The following is a 19,214-nucleotide window of genomic DNA, read 5'->3' on the forward strand; positions in this document are numbered from 1 at the left end:
AATTTCCTCCTCTAGATCGCCTCCAGAAAGAGATGCCTTAAAATTTTACAAAATGATAAATGTTATAACATGAAAGGTGATCTAAGACAGATTACATTTTGTATACCTCGCCTCAGACTTGGTTTGTTTTGTCTCATACATGCAAAGTAACAAAATCTGCACCTAAAAGAAAGTGGAGAATGAAAGTGCGGATTCTGTTTTCAAAGCTCCATCTTGTAACACACGAGGAGTTTTTCTTCCTGTATATGGATCTATGCATCGCAGGCAGAGCAGATGTCGGTGTCGTTGAGCTGGGAGCAGAAAACATACAGAACACACACTCACACTGTGAAGACTCTGATCAGGGAAACTGGCTTTGGCTGTTTTCTACTGAAAATCCTTTGACTGTGAATGTTTCTTTTCTTTGGAAGAAAAATTAAAATACACTTTTACTGTGTGAGGGAAACTACTGTATGTTCCTACTGGATAAACAGATCAAAATTCATGCTGTTTTATTTTAATGTGGGTGAATAATACTTAGAAAATGAATCAATTGATCAATCAATAATTTAAATATCAGTTTCAACATTTTATCTTCTATCAGAATAAATGCAAATATCAGCGATTGAATGAATTTAATGAAGAAATACAAGAATAAAAGTTCAATCGACATCGACAGTGATTTAATTTTAACTTTAAACACATTGATAGTGGTTTAAACTAACCTTAAATAACCTTAGAATTGAGTGAGTGATCAGGTAGGCCAATGGAGGACTGAAGATACTGAATGAATATTAAGATACTACCTTAAATGTATGTAAGTTAATGAATGAATGAATAAATATAGATGGATGAATGAATGAATGATCAAACTGACTGCTTATTTGGTTGTTGAACGCAGCTAATGATTAAATTATCCAGTATCTACTAAATGAATGTATGAATGAATGAAGTTCAGTCAGCACTGACAGTGATTTAAACTGAAGTGAAAAATGAAAGAATGAAGTTATGAATGGATAAATGGATGGACAGATGATTGTTTGTAATTTCATTGGCTGCACAGAGTTAAGTGTTAAATGAGCGGATGAATTCTTTTCCACTGTAGTGAATGAAATTGTTTGTATAGATACAGATTTGTCTTTGCTAACTGCCCCCTGTCCTTTCTTTTCTTCTCTTCCTGCTGCAGGTAAAACGGAGAGGAGTTCGTACTTGTACGGCAGAGAGTCAAACCCGCACTGCCACCAGGTCAGTCTCACTGTAAATTTTTATTTATTTTCAAAGCAGAGTGAGTATGTTGCTCTGATTTAGTGCTGTTTTTGTGTGTATGTGTCAAAGCTGGAAACATACCAAGGAAAACAGAGGAAACTGTTTGGGTTTTGATCTGAGGTCATTAGAGGATGCTCAGTCCCAGAGACTTAATACTTGTTTAGGTGAAAAGCACTGACGTCCTGTTGATTAAAACTAACTCTGGTATGTTTAAATACCTCTACAACAATTAGAAGCATCAAGGACAGACTGAAAAAGCTCTAAGGTCAGAGTAGAGTAGCATTTAGCATGTGGCTGACTGCCTACATTGTCCTGATTGAATTAGCTTGTTAGCTTAGCCATTTGTAGTTTCCTCAGTGAAAGTAGATAATGTGGTCAAATTTGTGTTCTTAAAGTTAGAGTGAAAGTTTGCAGTGTGATGTATCTTCCAGTGAAACATGAGGTTTGGGTCGGGATTTGAATAAAACCCAAACCCTTAAATTTGATTGGATCATTGGAAAGTGGGCGTGGCCCTGAAAACACAGATGATTGTTGGTGTCCAACCATCCCTCCGTACTTGCATTGTTAGACCAAGAAAAAGAGAATGTGGAAAGGAATAAACAGAGTATAATCCTGATGTAAATAAAGTCTTTACATTCAAACAACTCCCACTGCGCAGCTAGCTGCTACAACCTTCAAGCAAACATGGGGTTTTATTAACAGTTAGCGTGGCATCCCAAATCACATTTCATTAGACATTTTCTTTCTTATTATTATTCATTGTTTTGTAGAGTAGAAAACTGCATTGGGATTGACACAAATCACCCTCTTGTTTTTGGGTCATTTGCCAATCCCTCTCCCGAAAAGTTACCATCACCTCCTCTCAACTTTTCTCGTGTCTTTAAGTCATTCGGGTAGCGGCAACAACAGGCAATTTAGTTGCTTTATTATCATCAGTTATTCAAAGTTCACATAATAAAAACTACAGAGCACTCTCAGCGTCTTATGTGTCAATCATCTTCATGACTAATATAAACAACAGCTGTTAAAAGTTTTTTTAAACATTTTTTTTGTTTTCCAGAGAGACGTCTAACTTCATCACATATTCCCAACTTCATAAAGCAAATTATTTTAATTTTAACAGTAAGGATTAATTCTTTTAAATGGAATATATTATCATCAGTGGTGGCACCAGGTGTTTTGCGAGGACTTTGGTAATAGATGGGATTAGAATCTGCACTGAAATCTTTCCTGCTCGGTTCTCTTGCGTTGGACCATATGCATCCATGAGAGGATGCATGTCGATGATTAAAAAACTATACAGATGTTGGCGTTTGATTCTGCTGGTGGCATATTAAACAGAGAGAGAGGCTTGATGTGCTCGCTGTAATTTGATGAAACCACCTTTTGGTTTTTGAAATTATAAAAATCACATACGTTCCATTCCAGCACAGGCTGTTGGACCTGTCGATTGAGTCTGATGTTATGGATTTATTTTTCTTTTAGTCTCCAGCATCTGTTAATTACAGCTTATCAAACAAGTGCATTTCATTGCAAAGTTGTGCTAAAAGATATTACAGATCATTATGCCTATATGAAGATTGTTACATTGGTACTTTGACATGGACAATAGGGTAACAGCAACAAAAGTTGTATATAAAGTTTATATAAAGGAAGACTTATTCAAATTTGAGATATCATTTCTAAAAATATTTTTTGAGGAAAATTCAAAATTGACGCTTCCACTGCAAAGGTTGTGTCTGCACACTCTAGTCTGAATTTAGGCTTAATTAAAAGGAGAATACTACATCCACCTTCACACAAGATTACGTTACGATCAATCATCCAGTTAAACTTGCTAGCATAGCACAGTTTAGACCTTAAAATGGACAGAGCATTATACCTCTCTACACATGTATATAAGCTGCACATCCACACCACTGATCCTGTTTCTATAGACTGGGACGGAGAAAGAGTGAAAAAGGCATCACTCATGTAGTGAAAAGTGACAAGCTATGATTGGTCTTGACTTGAAGGGCAAGCATGAGGGTCTGTCTTTGTGATTTGGAGTTGAACACCAGCAGTGGTGGTTAGAGAGGCTCTGTCTAATAACTGGAGAAGTGGTTGGCAACAAGGGCGATCAAACCAAACAGAAAGATTGACAGTGGTCCCAGACGTGGTCGCCCTGGGCAGCTGGGCGGTCGTTACTGTCAAGCCTTGTGAATGAAGAGAATGCAGTAAAAAGTAAAGTGAAGGAAAAATCCCACTGTGGCATCCGAAGGACTTGTGGTAGTTTTTGGATTTAAGAAGTAAAAAGACCTTCTTCCCTTTTTTTAGTTTTGGTCTCTTCTTTTCTGTCATGAGGACGTGATTTGGCCTCGAAAGTCTTGTGAACGTACATAGACACACAAAGAGAAACAACATGCCAGTCATATCTGCCTCATGCCAAATGTGTCAGTTGTACTGGAATAGTTTTCATACAGACGTCTTTCCACTGGTTGACTTAAATATAGCTGCTGGTTGTGATTGAGTCTGAATTGTCCTCTGAGCCTCTATAGATTCACTTATTCATTAGTTTTATTCACTCATTTACTGCTTTTTTCATTTGATTCATGTAGTCAGTTCTCTTGTTGCTATAACTTAAATTTCATCATTTATTCTGCACCATTTTTCATTCATTCGTTAATGTATGCGTAGGTTTCATGGGTTGTGTGTGTTCATTTGTGTTTATGTATCTGCTCATTCATTCATTCATAATCTCCTGAGGTAATTCATTTGACAGCTTATCTATTCATTCATTCATTCAGTCATTCATTCATTCAATAGATAATTTGTCCATTTATTACTCTACATATTCATCCACCCATCATTTCATCCTCGGACCCATTTCACCCTTTCATTCATTTACCCATATATCCATTAGGGAGTTGATATATCAATTTACAATTTACGCTGTACAACTATCATTCCATTGGGCCACATGATTACTCATTCAATCGCAGCTTCATTCATTCACTCATACATTAATTCATTCATCAGGTGTTGGATTCATTCATTCATTTACTTATATATCTTTGGGGTAGTATGTTAATATTTAATCGCTCACTCATTAGGTGGTTTATCCAGTTATTCACCCCATATCCATCCATTCATTCATTCCATTTTTCATCCGTTAGGTGGTTTAGTAACAGACCACTGACAAATTTCAGCCTGCTATCAAACCCTCATTCATTCACTCATTCATGTGTCCATTCATCAGTCCTTTTGTTGTTGCCAATTTCTTCTTCTAATCACCCTCTGACTAATTTATCCATTTGATCACTCACTCATTCCTTGTTCTATTCATTTGTTCATCTGGCAGTCCATTTGTTGACTTGATCGCTCTCTCATCCATCCATCCATCCATCCATCCATCCATCCAACCATCCATTTATCAGCGACTCGCTGATCTTTTATTTATAACCACCTCTCATATCCAGCTGTGGCCTTTGTACGAAGCTACAGAAAACCATAGAGGACAAAAATATGAAATAAATCAAACATTACTGCCTCACTGGCCATTTTCCTACTGGGCTGCTGTCAAATTATCCTGCTACACAGTCTGAATGGCTCCTGATGGAAATTGTTTGGAAATGGCAGATAAATTTACATGCTGGGCTGAAGTCCAAAATCCTCTGGCTTCATCCTCGGCTGTTAGTGAAAGAGAGAGGGAAAAAAAACACTTAGAGGGGAGGATGAGCTCATGCTAACAGCAGGAAGATTTCCAGTGACCCCAGTTTATTCCACCAATCTCTGACCAAACCGTTTCCACCATTGGCGTTTTGAGATAATTTAGGTTTTTGGTTCCACGTTTTGGCTCCAGTTTTTGTTTTATTTAGAGCAGGGAAGTTTTACATTTACACGTTGTAATTTTGTTTGTGAGCTCAGTAGCAACCACAGATCTGCAAATTTCTTCCAGCTGTAGCTCCAGAACATTTAGTCTGATAATTTTACAGAACTGCCATTTTATTTTAATTTCATCAGGTTAAAATTGTTTGTTTTCTGTTTGGGATGATGGGTTACTTGACTTGACCATGGACACAACCACCAATGGTCAGAATTTCAAAGGTCTAAAACCATATTTGGTTCCCTATTTACTCATAAACCAAAGAGTTGGAAGAAAAAATGAAGTTTGACCTCTTTATAGTGCTAGATAAGAAGTCAGGGGATCGCCAAAGACGTAATGATTCATTCTCTGAGGATCATGAATGTATCTCATGGGAATATATCTGATGATTGAAACCCACAACTTTGAGACTTTAGGATTTGTGGCCTGAATGTAGCACAATTGGTGATGAGTGGTTGCAGTCTTGGCCTTGATTGGGAAGTTTCCGATGTCACCCAGTCCTGGAGTTTTAAGTGGTTTTAGTTCAGTTTGGTGCAGAGATTTTATTCTCTTTACAAGTGGTTTCACTAACATCTCAGGTAATTCTAGCAGTTCTGGTTTTATTAAACAGGTTCATTAACATATGGTTTGAGCTAAATGCTGTTTTTAATTTTCATTTATTTCTTATTTTATATTGGATGGAGTGATAGTCCAGCAGTGTCTAATGGTCTGAAAAACAGTATACCTTCTGCACAACATACCTGTTTTGTCTTTAGCAGTAGTGGTTGTATTTGGACTGAACTGGCTGTTTGCACTAGCTGTGCAAACCAGGAACCTGTCAGGTTCATAGAGAATCTCTGCCCTAGCTCTATACAAGTGGTGGGGGCTGGGAAAACATGGCTTCCTGCCAAAGTATGAGCCCAACCCCCCTCCCCCCAAACAGCCAGCCCCTACTCCCCTAAAAAACATCCAAACCCCCTCCAAAAACCCATCGTCTGCTGGCAGAAGGTGGCATGAATACACTGAGAACTGCAGGGATGGAGAGGGACCGAGTCTGTTGTTTGACTGTGCAACATCATGGGTGTAACTTCATTAATATATCTTTAAAATTTCTACTTAATTTGATCTTATTTAAGTTGCAAGTGAAACTACACTAATGCAAACATATTTTAATGTAGTTGCTGTATGGACTAGATGCCAAACATGATCATTTAAGCTACTTTTCATTGTCATTCACCATTTAATGTTTATTTTACTTGAGGATTCAAATATGAAACATCTTCCCCACAAGGTCCATTTAGTAGCTTTTTGATCATACCACATGATCTCCATCAAGAAGATGGAGTTTGTTCTGTTGCCCTGAATTTGTGGGTGTACATATTTCCATTTTTCTCCTGAGCACTAGAGCGTAAAGGTTGAGCTAAAGACTAATCAAGGTCCATTAACAGTAATAAAGCAGTTTTGATCAAATCACATGGTCTTCTTCATTAGGCGGAGTTCACTTGTCATGATTCTCACCTCTCTTTTGCTGATGCTTTGTTAAGAGTCGTGGGCTTTCTGTGGTGACTGACACCGCTGAGTTTCGCACTGTAATTGACTTGACAGTTACTTTAAAGCTTAGTTATCACATGCCACGAGCATTTTTACACCTGTCAGGGAGATACAGTAGTCAGCAATTTCGCAAGAGTGAAATGGCTTTTATTAGAGATACAGTCTGACTTTGGTAGTTTCATCAAGTCTCTGACTTTCACTGCAGAGACTTGTGTTCTTGTCTTCCATCCAAAGGGCAAAGATAGTTTCTTTTAGCTACGATCTTTTGACAAACCTCAGTTGGGTAGTTGTCCTAAATACTCAAGGAATAGTTCGGTATTTTTGGAAGTATGTTTATTTGCTTTCTTTCTGAGAGTTAGATGAGAACATCTTGTGCGACCATACACCTGCCTGACCCAATCACAAGCCAATCGCAGCTGTCGATCATGAAGCCACACCCCCTTTTTAGAGCATCAAATAACAAATTAAGACCAAACTTCATCAGAAAATTTAACACTTGAATGCACATTAGTAGCCACCAGGGGGCTGTTTCCCCCTGCTCCCACTCTTTATGCTAAGCTAAGATAAGCTACGCTAACTGTGTTCTGACTCCAGCTTGATAGCTGCTTAAAGTGGCACTCGATTCATTCCACAAATGATCATTTTCCTCATCGTAAGAGTACGCTCATTTTTCCTCCCCAGGAGATTTTCTCTAGCGCCCCCCTCAGGACAAACTCTACATGTTTAGCTCTGGCCTTACAGGCTCAGAGAGCAGCTAAATTATCAGCATGTTGTTTGCTCTTCCCTCGCTTTATGGGGATTTCTGTGGCTTCACAGCTGCTGAGAGTATCACCTGAACTCCCATAACCACAGCACAACCACCCTCATGGGTAGTATAATATATAGCTGGTACACACACATGGCCTGGCGTCGCTATCTAAAGCCATCTAAAGGGACAGTCTGTCTACATAAGCAGAAAAACCCACATCATCAGAACGAAGGGATGGGAGAAGATGATCCTCCCTTATCACCCTCTCTCTCTCTCACTCACTGTATATCTTCTTATCTTGCCGTTTTTCATCGTTTTTTTCCTCTCAGTTTCTCCCTCCTTCTTCACTCTGTCGTTCAACCCAAGCCAAAGCCACTGTATTGGCTGCACACACACACACACACACACTCGCAGCCACACCAAAGCATGCCTGTCATCCAGTTATCGCCTCACAGATCAGTAGGTTAGTCGTGGGCCGGCAGCTACAGCTGAGGCAGCAGCAGCGGTCTGAATGTGAGGTTCTGGTGGAATGCAACATGAAAAAAGCCTGTAACCCTGCACACACACACACACACACACACACACACACACACACACCCTCACCTAAATCAGTCAGTGGAAAGTGCTGAAGGCTTCGTTTTGAAGCTCTGCGAGGTTTCAGAGGAGCTTAGAAGCTGCATTTACCTACTAAAGAAGACACACACACTCACCCACACACACACTTGCATGAAAGCACAGGTATGTAAATATGCACATACCACATATCTGCTCTCGCTCAGACGCACACAAGCGAGCGTGCGTGTGATTTAACAGCATTAAAATTAAAGAAATAATAAATAAATATAAATCATATACATTATAAGTCATATATCAGTAGTAGTGTTAGTAATTAAAGCTCTGCAGCTCCACTTGGCTTCAGCAACACGACTGAAAATCTACACTACAGAGTCGAGTTTCCATCACCTGCTGAAACAGTGGCAGCAGGTGCGCCGTCCTCGGCTTCCTGCTCGCTCTTCATCAGTCCTTAACAAGCTGAACTGGTCCTTTAAACGCTCTGAGGGCTCTCGAAACACACTGACCTCTGACCTCCGCACCTCTCTGATGGGTCAAGAGACTGGGGAGAGGGAGAGTCTGTCTGTCATTATCTCTGCTTGTCATTTCTCTCTCCCTGTGTACATATATATATATATATATATATATAAAGGTACACTGTCTTTGAGGTGTGAAAACACAATGCATCCTTTGAAGCTCTGCTTTCCAGCATATCCTCTTCAGTTTTAATACGTCTGAGTGGTTATACGGGAGTGTTTGATCGTCCCTGTGGAGGTGACCTGAGGTTATTTCTTCATGCAGTGGCAGAGGAGGGAAAAGCTCTTGCATGTGGCCACTGTGGCACGTTGTTGTTGTACTGGTTTGTTGTTCAATTTGTAGCTACTGTTTCTGCAGAAAATAAACACTTAATCTGAATGATTTGGAGTTTAAATGTAATATGAAATTACTGTATTTTCTTAAGATATCATTTTTATTGGCATGTTTCAGCTCAGGATGTTTTCGGCAATGGGTTCTAAAACGAGGAAGTGAGTTAGCATGTTAGCTCCCGGTTCCTTCGTCCCAAAGTCAATGTGTTTCTGGTTAAATGTCTGAAATAAGGTCTGTGGTTTTAACACAAGATCAAGACATTTTCAGGTTTTATTCTCCGACATAAAATCGGTCAGTAAATCCCCCACTCCTGATGTTTGAAGCTTTTCCGTGTCTTAAAAAAGGCGGTTGCTAACGAGTGTCTAAATGAGACTACAGAGGTTGTCGGGGACGTTAACATGAAAACCCATCTACTCATCAGTCCACCTTTACAGCCTCGTTGTGTTTCTACTCACGCTCTTTCAAACTCTCACTAACTTTCTAAGAAGAAAGGCTTTTGTAGAAGAGCTCAGAGCTAAATGAAATGACCAGTTGGAAGCTTAGTGGTGGAGACGTTGACGTCATGTGACCAATGGTGAAATTCGTTAGCTTAACGTTAGCTTTTTACTTCTGGAGATTGTGTTTAGGATTGTTGTGAAGATAATAATCTAAACCCAATGAAAAGTCCTTTAACCTTTACAGTATTTACATGTTAATACAGCTCTGCTTTGATGACACGTCGTCCTATTAATGTTTCAGATCTGTTTTTTACTGAGGCTGCTAAATGTGTCGTCGTCTTCTCTGCTGGTTTTCTCGTGCCTCCTCTCACAAATAGAGCTGAAACAGGTGATTTACAAAGATTAAAAAAAGCCTTCAGTGTTCACTTGTTGAGTGTGTTAGTTTACATCACGATGTAAAATAAATCATCGTCTGATTTCAGCTCTCATTTTCTGTCAATCCTGTTTTTCCTCGTTGCTTTGCTTTTTCTCTCTCGCTCACTCACTCTCTTGTCGAGATGCAATTCCCCTACAGATCTGTGGAATGTGTCAGTATGGAGGCCAGGCATCTGTGTGTGTGTGTGTGTGTGTGTGTGTGTGTGTGTGATTGTGTGAATAACAGTCCTCATCCCCTCTGGAAGGACCGACAGTTCCTGTGCGTGGGCTTTACAGTGGAATCTGGTTACCGAGGGCGTATGTGTGCGTTCATCATCACTTCATTCTGTCCTGTCCTCTCGAGCCCCGTCCCCATTGGCTGTTTTCTGACCAATGGGGTAGCAGCAGGAAGTACAAACCCCCCCAGCCCACCCCCACCCCACTAACAGCTGGTCTGAAGTCCATGTAGGAAGAAAAAACAAGGGCGAGTCAAAGACTGTTTATATGGACAGAAATATTAATAAAGCTGCCCAGACCATAGTTTGTATGATAATCATTGTGTAGCAGTTTATTATATGCACCTGTATCTAATGCAAACAAAACACAAGATAGAAACATTAGAGTCCAGTGACTAAAATTTATTTTTTCTGAAAAACCAGAACGTTTTCGTCTGAATTTGACGTCTGTTCGGCTCATTTCAGCTCCAACTTTCCTCAGCTGTAGCCGCCATTTGCATTTAGCTGTGATTTTTACTAAGCTACAGGTGACTATAGTCTGTCACCTGTGATTGGCCAGGCTGTGTGTCACTCAGAAATCAGTCAGCCAATCAGAAGAGAAGACATAAAATGCCCTGTTCCTGCTAAAGCTCCAGAAATAAGCGAGAGAGAGATGTAAAACTATACTGAGATGGTTTTTCATACTTAAAACCACAAATACATCCTCTTCTGCTGATTAAAATGTCAAATAAAACACAGAAAAAGTGTTAAATATGAGACTTTTTAGGAGGAAGAAGAAAGAGAAGCAATAAAAGTCGATTGAAACTGTATTTATTTTAAAGCAACAAAATGTAATTTTCTGCAGCCACAAGTGATTATTAAGTGGTTTTATGTACAGAAATCAAAACCTATCCAACTCCGACTTTCACTGAATTCAAACGCAGCTGTAACAGTGTATATATTACCCATGATCCCCTGCTTCTGGAGCAGGAAGTGCTGTTGCTGCAACAAACACACCAAATTCCATTCAGAATTCTTGATATTTTAAAGTTTCCTGGCTGGACATCAGAGGTGAACGCTGATTTTTAATAACTTCTACGTCTTTTTAATTCATCTACAGTTCGGCTTTACTCTTGAAGCTGTTATCATAAGGTAAAATAATCACATCATGTTGCTTTAAATAATATTTTTAGATCATTTTGAATAATCTTAATACATCATAAATAACTCACATTACATCCATCCATCTTTGTGTGTGGTGAGATGTTTCACTCACAGCTGCTTTCCAGCTCTGAACACACACACACACACACACACACACACACACACAGATCCAGCTGCTGGTTGCTCTCAGGAGACTCTCGTCCGTCGTTTAGTCTCATCTGCTGGCCGCACAGATCGACACTTTATTTTATTTTACTATCGATCACAAACACACACACTGCTGGGCTTACGCACACTGTGTGTACGTTAATACTTCAGCTATGACAGCAGACGGTGTGTGTGTGTGTGTGTGTGAGAGACTGTCAGGACCACCCGGTGTCTCTACGTTATGATGGAGCTACTGGGTTCCTTCAGTCGTAGAGAAACATATATTTTTAATCACACAGTTTGGCTTCTCTCAGATAAATGACACAGTTACAGCTGAATATTAAGGTTAAAATGAGTCTGAATGTCTAGTAAAATAACATAACCTAAATCATTAAGAGTTTCAGTGCTGGTTCTTCAGTAATCCTTGTGGGAAAGTGCAATGGTTTTACACAAGGATGCGTCTGTGCCTCACAGAGATGCCAACATGGCTGTGGACTCTTAAGGTGTTTTCTTTATTCAGTGTGACGTGAATAAAGAACGCAAAAGTGCGAAATACTCGCCCACAGAAGCTCCACCTTGCTGACATATTTTTAGGATGTTAGTGGGACAGTTTGAGGTCCTGTCGGGGACGCTAGGACCAACTACCAGGATCCTTTGAGCCAGAGCAGCCTGGTTGTGACGCCTTTACTCGTGGTACAAAAGCTTGAAAAAATTGACCTCCTTAAGAAAAAAAAATTACATTGCGTTGTTGCCATAAGTGCGTTCTGTGTAAAAAAAAAAAAACAGTTCGAGTAATTAATCGACGTGAATTAATTGCACAAAAAAAACATCCTCCGTGTGAAAAGGCCTTTAGTCTAGTTTCACATCTTGCTAATGCTAAGATGCTACAAGTCATATTTACCCAGTAGTACTTGAACATGTCTTGTATCTTTATCACAGACACAAGAAAGAAGTAAAACTCCGTCTCTTTTCTACTTGTACTATACTTATTTATACTTGTGGTATCAAAGGGAGGGATGCCCCTCACTCCTGTGGTCTTCCCGTTAGCTGGCAAACCATTTTATCTTTCTTTTTATTGCGGATTCAGACCTTTTGTCCAGGTGCTGATGGAGTTTTTCCACACTACGATGTTGCTTGTTTGACCCTAAGGATTTGAAAACATATTCCATCACTGACTGTCGTCGGGTTTCACGATGGAGGCAGAACAGGGAGCGACTCTCTATCTCTGGCAGTGAAGTTAACCCTCTCCCTGCTCTGATGTGTCGAACATCAAACACTGTGCTGTCTCACACACACACACACACACACACACACACACACACACACACACACAGAAACTGCGAGTGAAGTACAACAGCTGGTAACAGACACAGAGCAGAGCTGAGCTGTCACGCCTACACTACAGAGCTGACACACACACACACACATACACAATATTACCACACACACGTTCAGAAAACTTTAACACACTTGTACGCATGCACACGCTCTATGTTCCTGTACTGATGCGACACACACACTCACACACATATATATGAGATGGATGAGTAATCCAGGCTTGATCTGTGAGATGTGGGAACGCAGACTGATATTTTTCATGTGTGTTTCCTTCTGTTGGATTCTTAGCTCTGACAGATGAAGAAACAACTTCCTGGAACCCACAGGTCTTGAACTTTTTTTAAAGGAAAGAAAAAAAAATGTAATTAAACGTTACAAGAAAAAAAACAAACCGAAAATGCATCCATGCGACCATTCGGACTGTTTCAGTCTGCAACATGATACATAATGTAATCGTCTTTCGTCTTATCTCTTGGAGTTGTACTAAAAACACTTTATCTTTGACATCTAGCTAAAGCGTCGAGAGCGTTTCCTTCTTCAAAAATCCAGCTTTGTTTACGTCCATTTTTATCCTAATTCTGTTTTCCCGAATTCACGTCAGCACAGATGTCATAATTCCGAAGTGTTTCCCACGACTGTCACGCAGCGTTAGGCCTTAATATCGTCTTAAAGGACCAATATATTTAAAAATCCCATTTAAGATGTGAAAGTAATGTTCAAGGTAACAAACTTAATGTGGAAATAAATAATTGAGAGTTTTTTTCCATTTACTTCAACACAGTCTCAGTTTTCGTGAAGGGACATCTAGTGGACAGTGGAGGAACTGCAGCCGAACACACTTTAAAGATGTGTTTAATATATCGTGTAAGGTTTCGGGCGTTTTATTTCTATGCTCCTGCCTGTGGTTTTGTTTCTGGTTCTAATGACTCAAATGTCTCCAGAACTACAAAGTGAAGTCAGCTGGGGACTGATGCATGATGGGAGTGATCAGTTCAAGATGGCACCACGGGGGGAAGTCTATTTTTCATTCCCTTTTCATCTCTCTACATATAAATCTGTCTCTCTGTCTATCATTCACTCACTTCCTGTCTCCTCCTTTTTCTTCCATGGTGATCCCTGTCTTCTCTTCTTTTTCTTCTTTTCTTTCTCTCTTTTTCATCCACCCTTCCCTCTTCTTCCATCCCTCCATCTTTTTTTCTGTCGCCTCTCCTCCTCCTGTCTTCATCTGTTGATTCTGTTTTCTTTTACTCTCTCTCTCCCCCTCCTCCTCCTCCTCCTCCTCTTCACCCTGTTCCTCTTTTCTTTCCTTTTTTCTCTCCCTTTCTACTTCTCTTCTTTCATCCCTCTCCCTTGTTCATTCTCCCCCTCTGTATCTTTCCCTGCTTTCAGCTACATGTCTCCTACCTTTTTCCTTTTCATCCCTTCCTATTTCACTCCTTCCCTCCCCACTTCTTCGTCTCCTTCCTCTCATCCCTCCTTCTCCTCACCTTCCTTCCCTTCCCTGTCACCTCTTTTCCTCCATCTTTTTATCCCTCTCATCTTTCATTCTCTCCCTCTCTCTCTCCATCCCTACGTCTCTTTACTTCTAACCTCTTCCTTACCTCTTTCACTCATTCCCTCCCATTCCTCCCTCCCCCTTTCTCCCCCCTTTTTCTCCCCTCTGCTCCTCACTTACCTGTCTCCCCGATTCGACTCCCATCCTTTCCATCCCACCTCTCTCTATTTCCTCCCCTCTGAAATACAGTTTCCCCTCCCTTCCTCTTTCCTCCCCACTCTCCCCTCATCCTCCCCCTCTCCCCCTCCCTCCCCTCCCTCCCAGCTCTAACTGCGTGCAGGAAGCTGCCAGATATTGTGAGGTGTAATGTGCTGTCTGATTCCTCTCTAAGTGTTCTTAAATGATCGCTATTTATTTGTCAAGCCAAGCGTTGAACGCTAATTAAGGAAAAATGCTTTGAACTGCTTTGTGTGTGTGTGTTTGTGTGTTATCGTGTGTGAGCGTGTGTGTGTGTTGTTGAGTTAGAAGATGGAGGAAGTTGTCATTGGCTAGTCGATCCCTCGCTGCTTGCGAGTGCTACTGCAGATGTGTGTGAGTGTGTGTTCATTTTTGCTGTGATCTGTCCCTGTGGTTTTTCATGCTCTGACATCACTCTAACACACACTCACACACACACACAGACACACAACCACAGCAGCAGGTGTTTCAGAGACTCCAGTGTTGCGGATGTGAATGGCCGCTCTGTTTGTATGTTTGTGTTCTTGTGGCGGTTCTGCGACGTGATTGGCCATCTCCATCTTTAACTTTGATAATGTCGTGTACTCGACCGTCTTTAACCGCATTTAAATTGCCATCTTTGCACAATTTTACGCTCCTTATCACTCTGGAGGGAATTGAACCTCTAACCCTGAGCAGTGTTGGTGCCTTGCTCAAGAAAACTGAACGGCGAACACAGTTGTTTTTAACCGTCTTTGGACAGAGATGCAGAGCTGACGCTCCCTCTCAGCTGTCATCATGAAACAATCAGAGAAAAAACAACATTTATTTAAACATTTTTGTCCCTTTTAAAACTCCCCTTCATCTGATCATATCCAGCAGATGGCATGAAAAAAACACAACAACCACATATTAAAAATTTAGTTTTTAATTTGCCGTTATGTTCAAGTTTAGGCCCAGAAAGAAGAAGAAAAAGAGGAAAACTCTGCAGGAAATCTCTCCCTGCATGTGTCGCTGCTTTCTGCCAATCAAATCTGCATTTATTCCATTAAAAGTAACTTCAACCTGTTCTTTAAAGAAAAAGAATGACTGTATTGTTGTATCACTTTGAAGGTTTTGGCAAAGATAAATATATGAGCCAATATACAAATTATGTTATTACTGCACTTCGTACCAACTGGGCAATCCTGGGCCCCGGACCCTGAGGAGGGCGGCAACGCTCATTGTTCACTCTGCTGCAATTAGGATGTGGTAATATGATAAATTACACACAGGTAAAGGTAAAGGTGTATCCACCACTGAAACACAATGTAAACTGAAAAGATAAAGACCTTAATGTTGAGGTTTCATCTTGCAGAAAGGACTATATTTCATTTTAAGGGTTTACATTTATTTAAAGAGCAACTGGAAATCTGATTTTTGCTGACCCTCAGGTGTTTAACTTCTTCTTCTGTGGTGGTTTAATGGCACCTGACTCTCCAATCAGAGCTTCCAGCTGTTTATCTCAACCAGCTAACTCCTAACATTCACCTTATAGGTAGTGGATGGACATTATTCTGCATTTTCTTTTGCAGATTATCTTCAAATTCTGTTTGTGCTTCATTTGGACATAAACCTACCTAATGTCTTCCCTGTCTTCTTACTGCGCTGTAATCTTTGTCATGTGATTGTTAACACAACACAAGGCAAGTTTATTTGTAAAGTTAATTGGAAAATAAAAATAAGAAAAAGGAGAATTAAATGGAAAAGATAGGAAATAAATAATTACTAGAGTTAAAAGGAAAATAAAAACATGTCAAATGGAAATTTAAAAATAAGTACAAGCATGAAAAATGGAAAATAAATATAAGAAATACAAGAGTGAAATGGAAAATGAAAATAAGAATAAAAGGCAAAGGGGAAACAGAAAGGTTTCCTGCCTTGATTTAAAAGAACTGAGAGTCTCAGCAGGTCTGCAGCTCTCTGGGAGTTTGTTCCAGAGATGCTGCTTCCTCCATGTTTAGTTTTGACTCTGGGGACAGAGAGCAGACCTGTCACTGGACGACCTGAGGAGGGCTGGATGGTTCATAACGTAGCAGCACTGAACAGACGACTGATGTTTTAGGTTTCGTCCACAGCTCATTTTCTCCCCTTGAGTGGATTAATCAGACCCTGAATACAGTTTAATGTCACCATAGATGCTATGAATATGGTAATTGCTGAGGATATAAGTTGATCAACATAAAATGGATCAATAAGAACTTGCATAGTTACTGTAAACCAGGCGTTTACTGGAGTAAACCACTGGATGTGAATCATGCCTGATGTTCTGGTCCTGTGAGTCCAGTTCTACTCGTAGTCTCTGCTGGTTTTTACTGTTTCAGGTAGCAGCCTCAGGGCCTCGCTCCCTCAGGAGTGACAGTGTGTGTTAGGTAGTGTGTACGTGTGTGTGTGTGTGTCAGCTGGAGCGAAGCTGGCATACAGGTGCGCCGCTGCCTCGCCAGCACTTCCTGGTAATTAATGACTTCTTCCTGCCTCTACCTCTCTCTCTCTCCCCACCCCCCCTTCTCTCCCTCTCTCCCCCTCTCTCCCCCCCTTCTCTCCGTCTCTCATATTTGCGATGGAGGAAATTGATGACATGTGAGCATTTGCTTTTTCAGTCACATGAGGACAGAGGGTCGAGTGGGAGAAGGAGAGAATGAGGAGAGAGGAAACAAGGGGTGGGGGGTGGGGGTGGAGTTGGAGGGGTGGGGTGGGGGGTGGGGGGCAGTAATGGGGAGTGGGAACAGATAAAACCATTACACTGTATTGATAAGAGATATTGTCTTTCTGATCGTGATGATGAGAGCATCGATCGTCTGCAAGGGTGGAGTTAGGAGGAGGTTAGCTTAGCTTAGCATAAAGACTGGAAGCGGAGGGAAACTGCTAGCCTGCTTCAAAAACACACCTGTCAACACATTTAAAAGTCACAAATGAGCATGTTGTTTGTTTAATCTGTACAGACGTAAACATAAAAACGACATCGACATCACCATGACGACGAATTTGTCTTTTAAAGGGGAGCTACTCACCCCCCCCCCCCAACCACCACCACCACCTATACTGTATATACATCACTCAATCTTCCATTTTCATCTTTTTGTTCCTCCTCTCTCTTTTCATCTCTCTCTTCCTTTGAGTTTCTCTCTCCCCCTCTTTCTCTCTCTGGTAATCTATCTTAGTTAATATGGTCTCTGTGAGCAGCTGGGATCCGAGGCAGAGTCAGCTCTGTGAGGAAACAGACCTCTGGTTGTGTCTCAGTGAGCGAGAGAGAAAAATAAAGAAAGAAAGAAAGATTGAGACAGAGAGAAAACAAGAAAGGAATCAGAAAGGTACAGTTCGCCACTCTAAACTCAAATATCTCAGAAATTATTGGAGGGGTTGATGTGAGATTTTGCGTAGACGTTCATGGACTTTAGCGATCTTCTGACTTCCTCTAGCGCCACCGACGGGTCAAAGTCTTGATTAGTTCCTACGTGTTCATGCAGACTTCTATATCATTTTGGTCACATTATAAAAAGATTATGCCACCGTTCTCTCAAACGTTTCAACAAATTTACTCGATCCTCTGAAGTACCTCGAAAGAGCAACAACAACAAAGCGTCCATGTTTTTCCAACTTCTCAACTTCCGACCTCCGATGTAAAAGGAACGCAGAGTAAAACTCGATATTTCGGCCTCTGCTGCTTCGATTTCCCACAATCAACATGTTCTCACCTGCTGAAAATCAGGGATGCAAAGAGAATTTTTTCACTGGAATTTCAGATGGGGAATTATAAATATTTGAATCTGGAAACTTTCCATGGGAATTAACAGGAATATATTGGAATTAACAAGAATTTAAGGGAATTAAGGTAATTTAACATAAATATAAACATTTTGTTTACACATTTTAAAATGATCTTTTTGATTTTATTTCTGAACTTCAATAGATTCTTACATTGAACAAGAAAAAAACAATGTTGAATAAAACATATTCTCTTGTCAGTGAAATGATGTTAGCTAGCTTATACTTAGCATCGCAGATTTTCCAGCTAAATATATTTATGGCCCTAATCTGATCCAGACTGACTGACTGGATTTAATCTGTGGGCTCAGATGCTGTAGTGAGCAGGATTTTATAAATGATCTGTGCATGTGATGGAGGAACTCAACTGAATTTGCATGAAATCTGGTTGTTTTGACCAAGATTATGCTACAAGATGGGTTTTTTTTCCAAACTAAATTTACGTTTTCTGTTAAAGGCTAACCTATAATTTATAATTTCCAGTTTATTTCCGTTAATTTCTTTGGTTTAGGTTTAGACGCTCACTGTGAATTCTCTGAACAACCTGCTCTGCTCACCTCACCTGGACTTTGTACAGTTTAAGGTCCCCGTCCATCTGATTCACACAGTCTCACGTCTTCACTCTTGCAGCTTCTTCAAAACTTTGTGCGACCTTACGTTGCTGGAACACCCTGTTTATCACCTCCATCTCGGTGCGAACAACGGTGTGTAATGAAGTGAAACTGACGGAGACGGTGAGACAAACAGGTAGAAAGACGGGACAGACAGACAGACAGACAGACAGACAGAGAGAGACAGACAGATGGGGGCACTTTGTCTCTCCTCCGCCCTCGTCTAGTTGCCGGGGCGACCGTCCGGCCTGGCTCGATGCTCGAGTCCTGGAAGAAAAAGAAAAAAGAAAAGAAAAGAAAGAAAAGCGCCACAATCAATGAGACCCTTTTTGTTTTAGTGGGAACCCCCTTTTACCCCCCGACGGACGACACACACTGACACACACACACAAATGCACAAACACTGAATTGGTGTGTGATAGTGTGTGTGTGCTTTTGTGTCTGACTCCCTCTCCCTCTCTTTCTGTGTGTGTGTGACTGACTTTATTTAAGACAAGGGCCCTTTTGTTTTAAGCCGGAGAATGGCTCCGAGACCGAGGCTGGCCCTGTAATTGGCCTACTTAGGC

At 40.7% G+C, this 19,214-nt stretch overlaps 1 protein-coding gene across 11 annotated transcripts in view; it reads left to right on the forward strand.

The window, feature by feature from the left end:
* The window catches only part of LOC108901150 (transcription factor 4), a 228,928-nt gene that overhangs the window by 120,798 nt on the left and 88,916 nt on the right, over positions 1-19,214 (forward strand). For all 11 annotated transcript variants that reach the window (XM_051072763.1, XM_018702560.2, XM_018702561.2 and 8 more), the window contains one exon: positions 1,166-1,224. In XM_051072763.1, coding sequence (XP_050928720.1) covers positions 1,166-1,224 — 59 coding nt within the window. The remainder of the gene's footprint in view (positions 1-1,165; positions 1,225-19,214) is intronic.

The sequence above is a fragment of the Lates calcarifer genome, linkage group LG9 (assembly GCF_001640805.2).
Source record: "Lates calcarifer isolate ASB-BC8 linkage group LG9, TLL_Latcal_v3, whole genome shotgun sequence".
In the NCBI taxonomy this organism is placed as follows: Eukaryota; Metazoa; Chordata; class Actinopteri; family Centropomidae; genus Lates; species Lates calcarifer.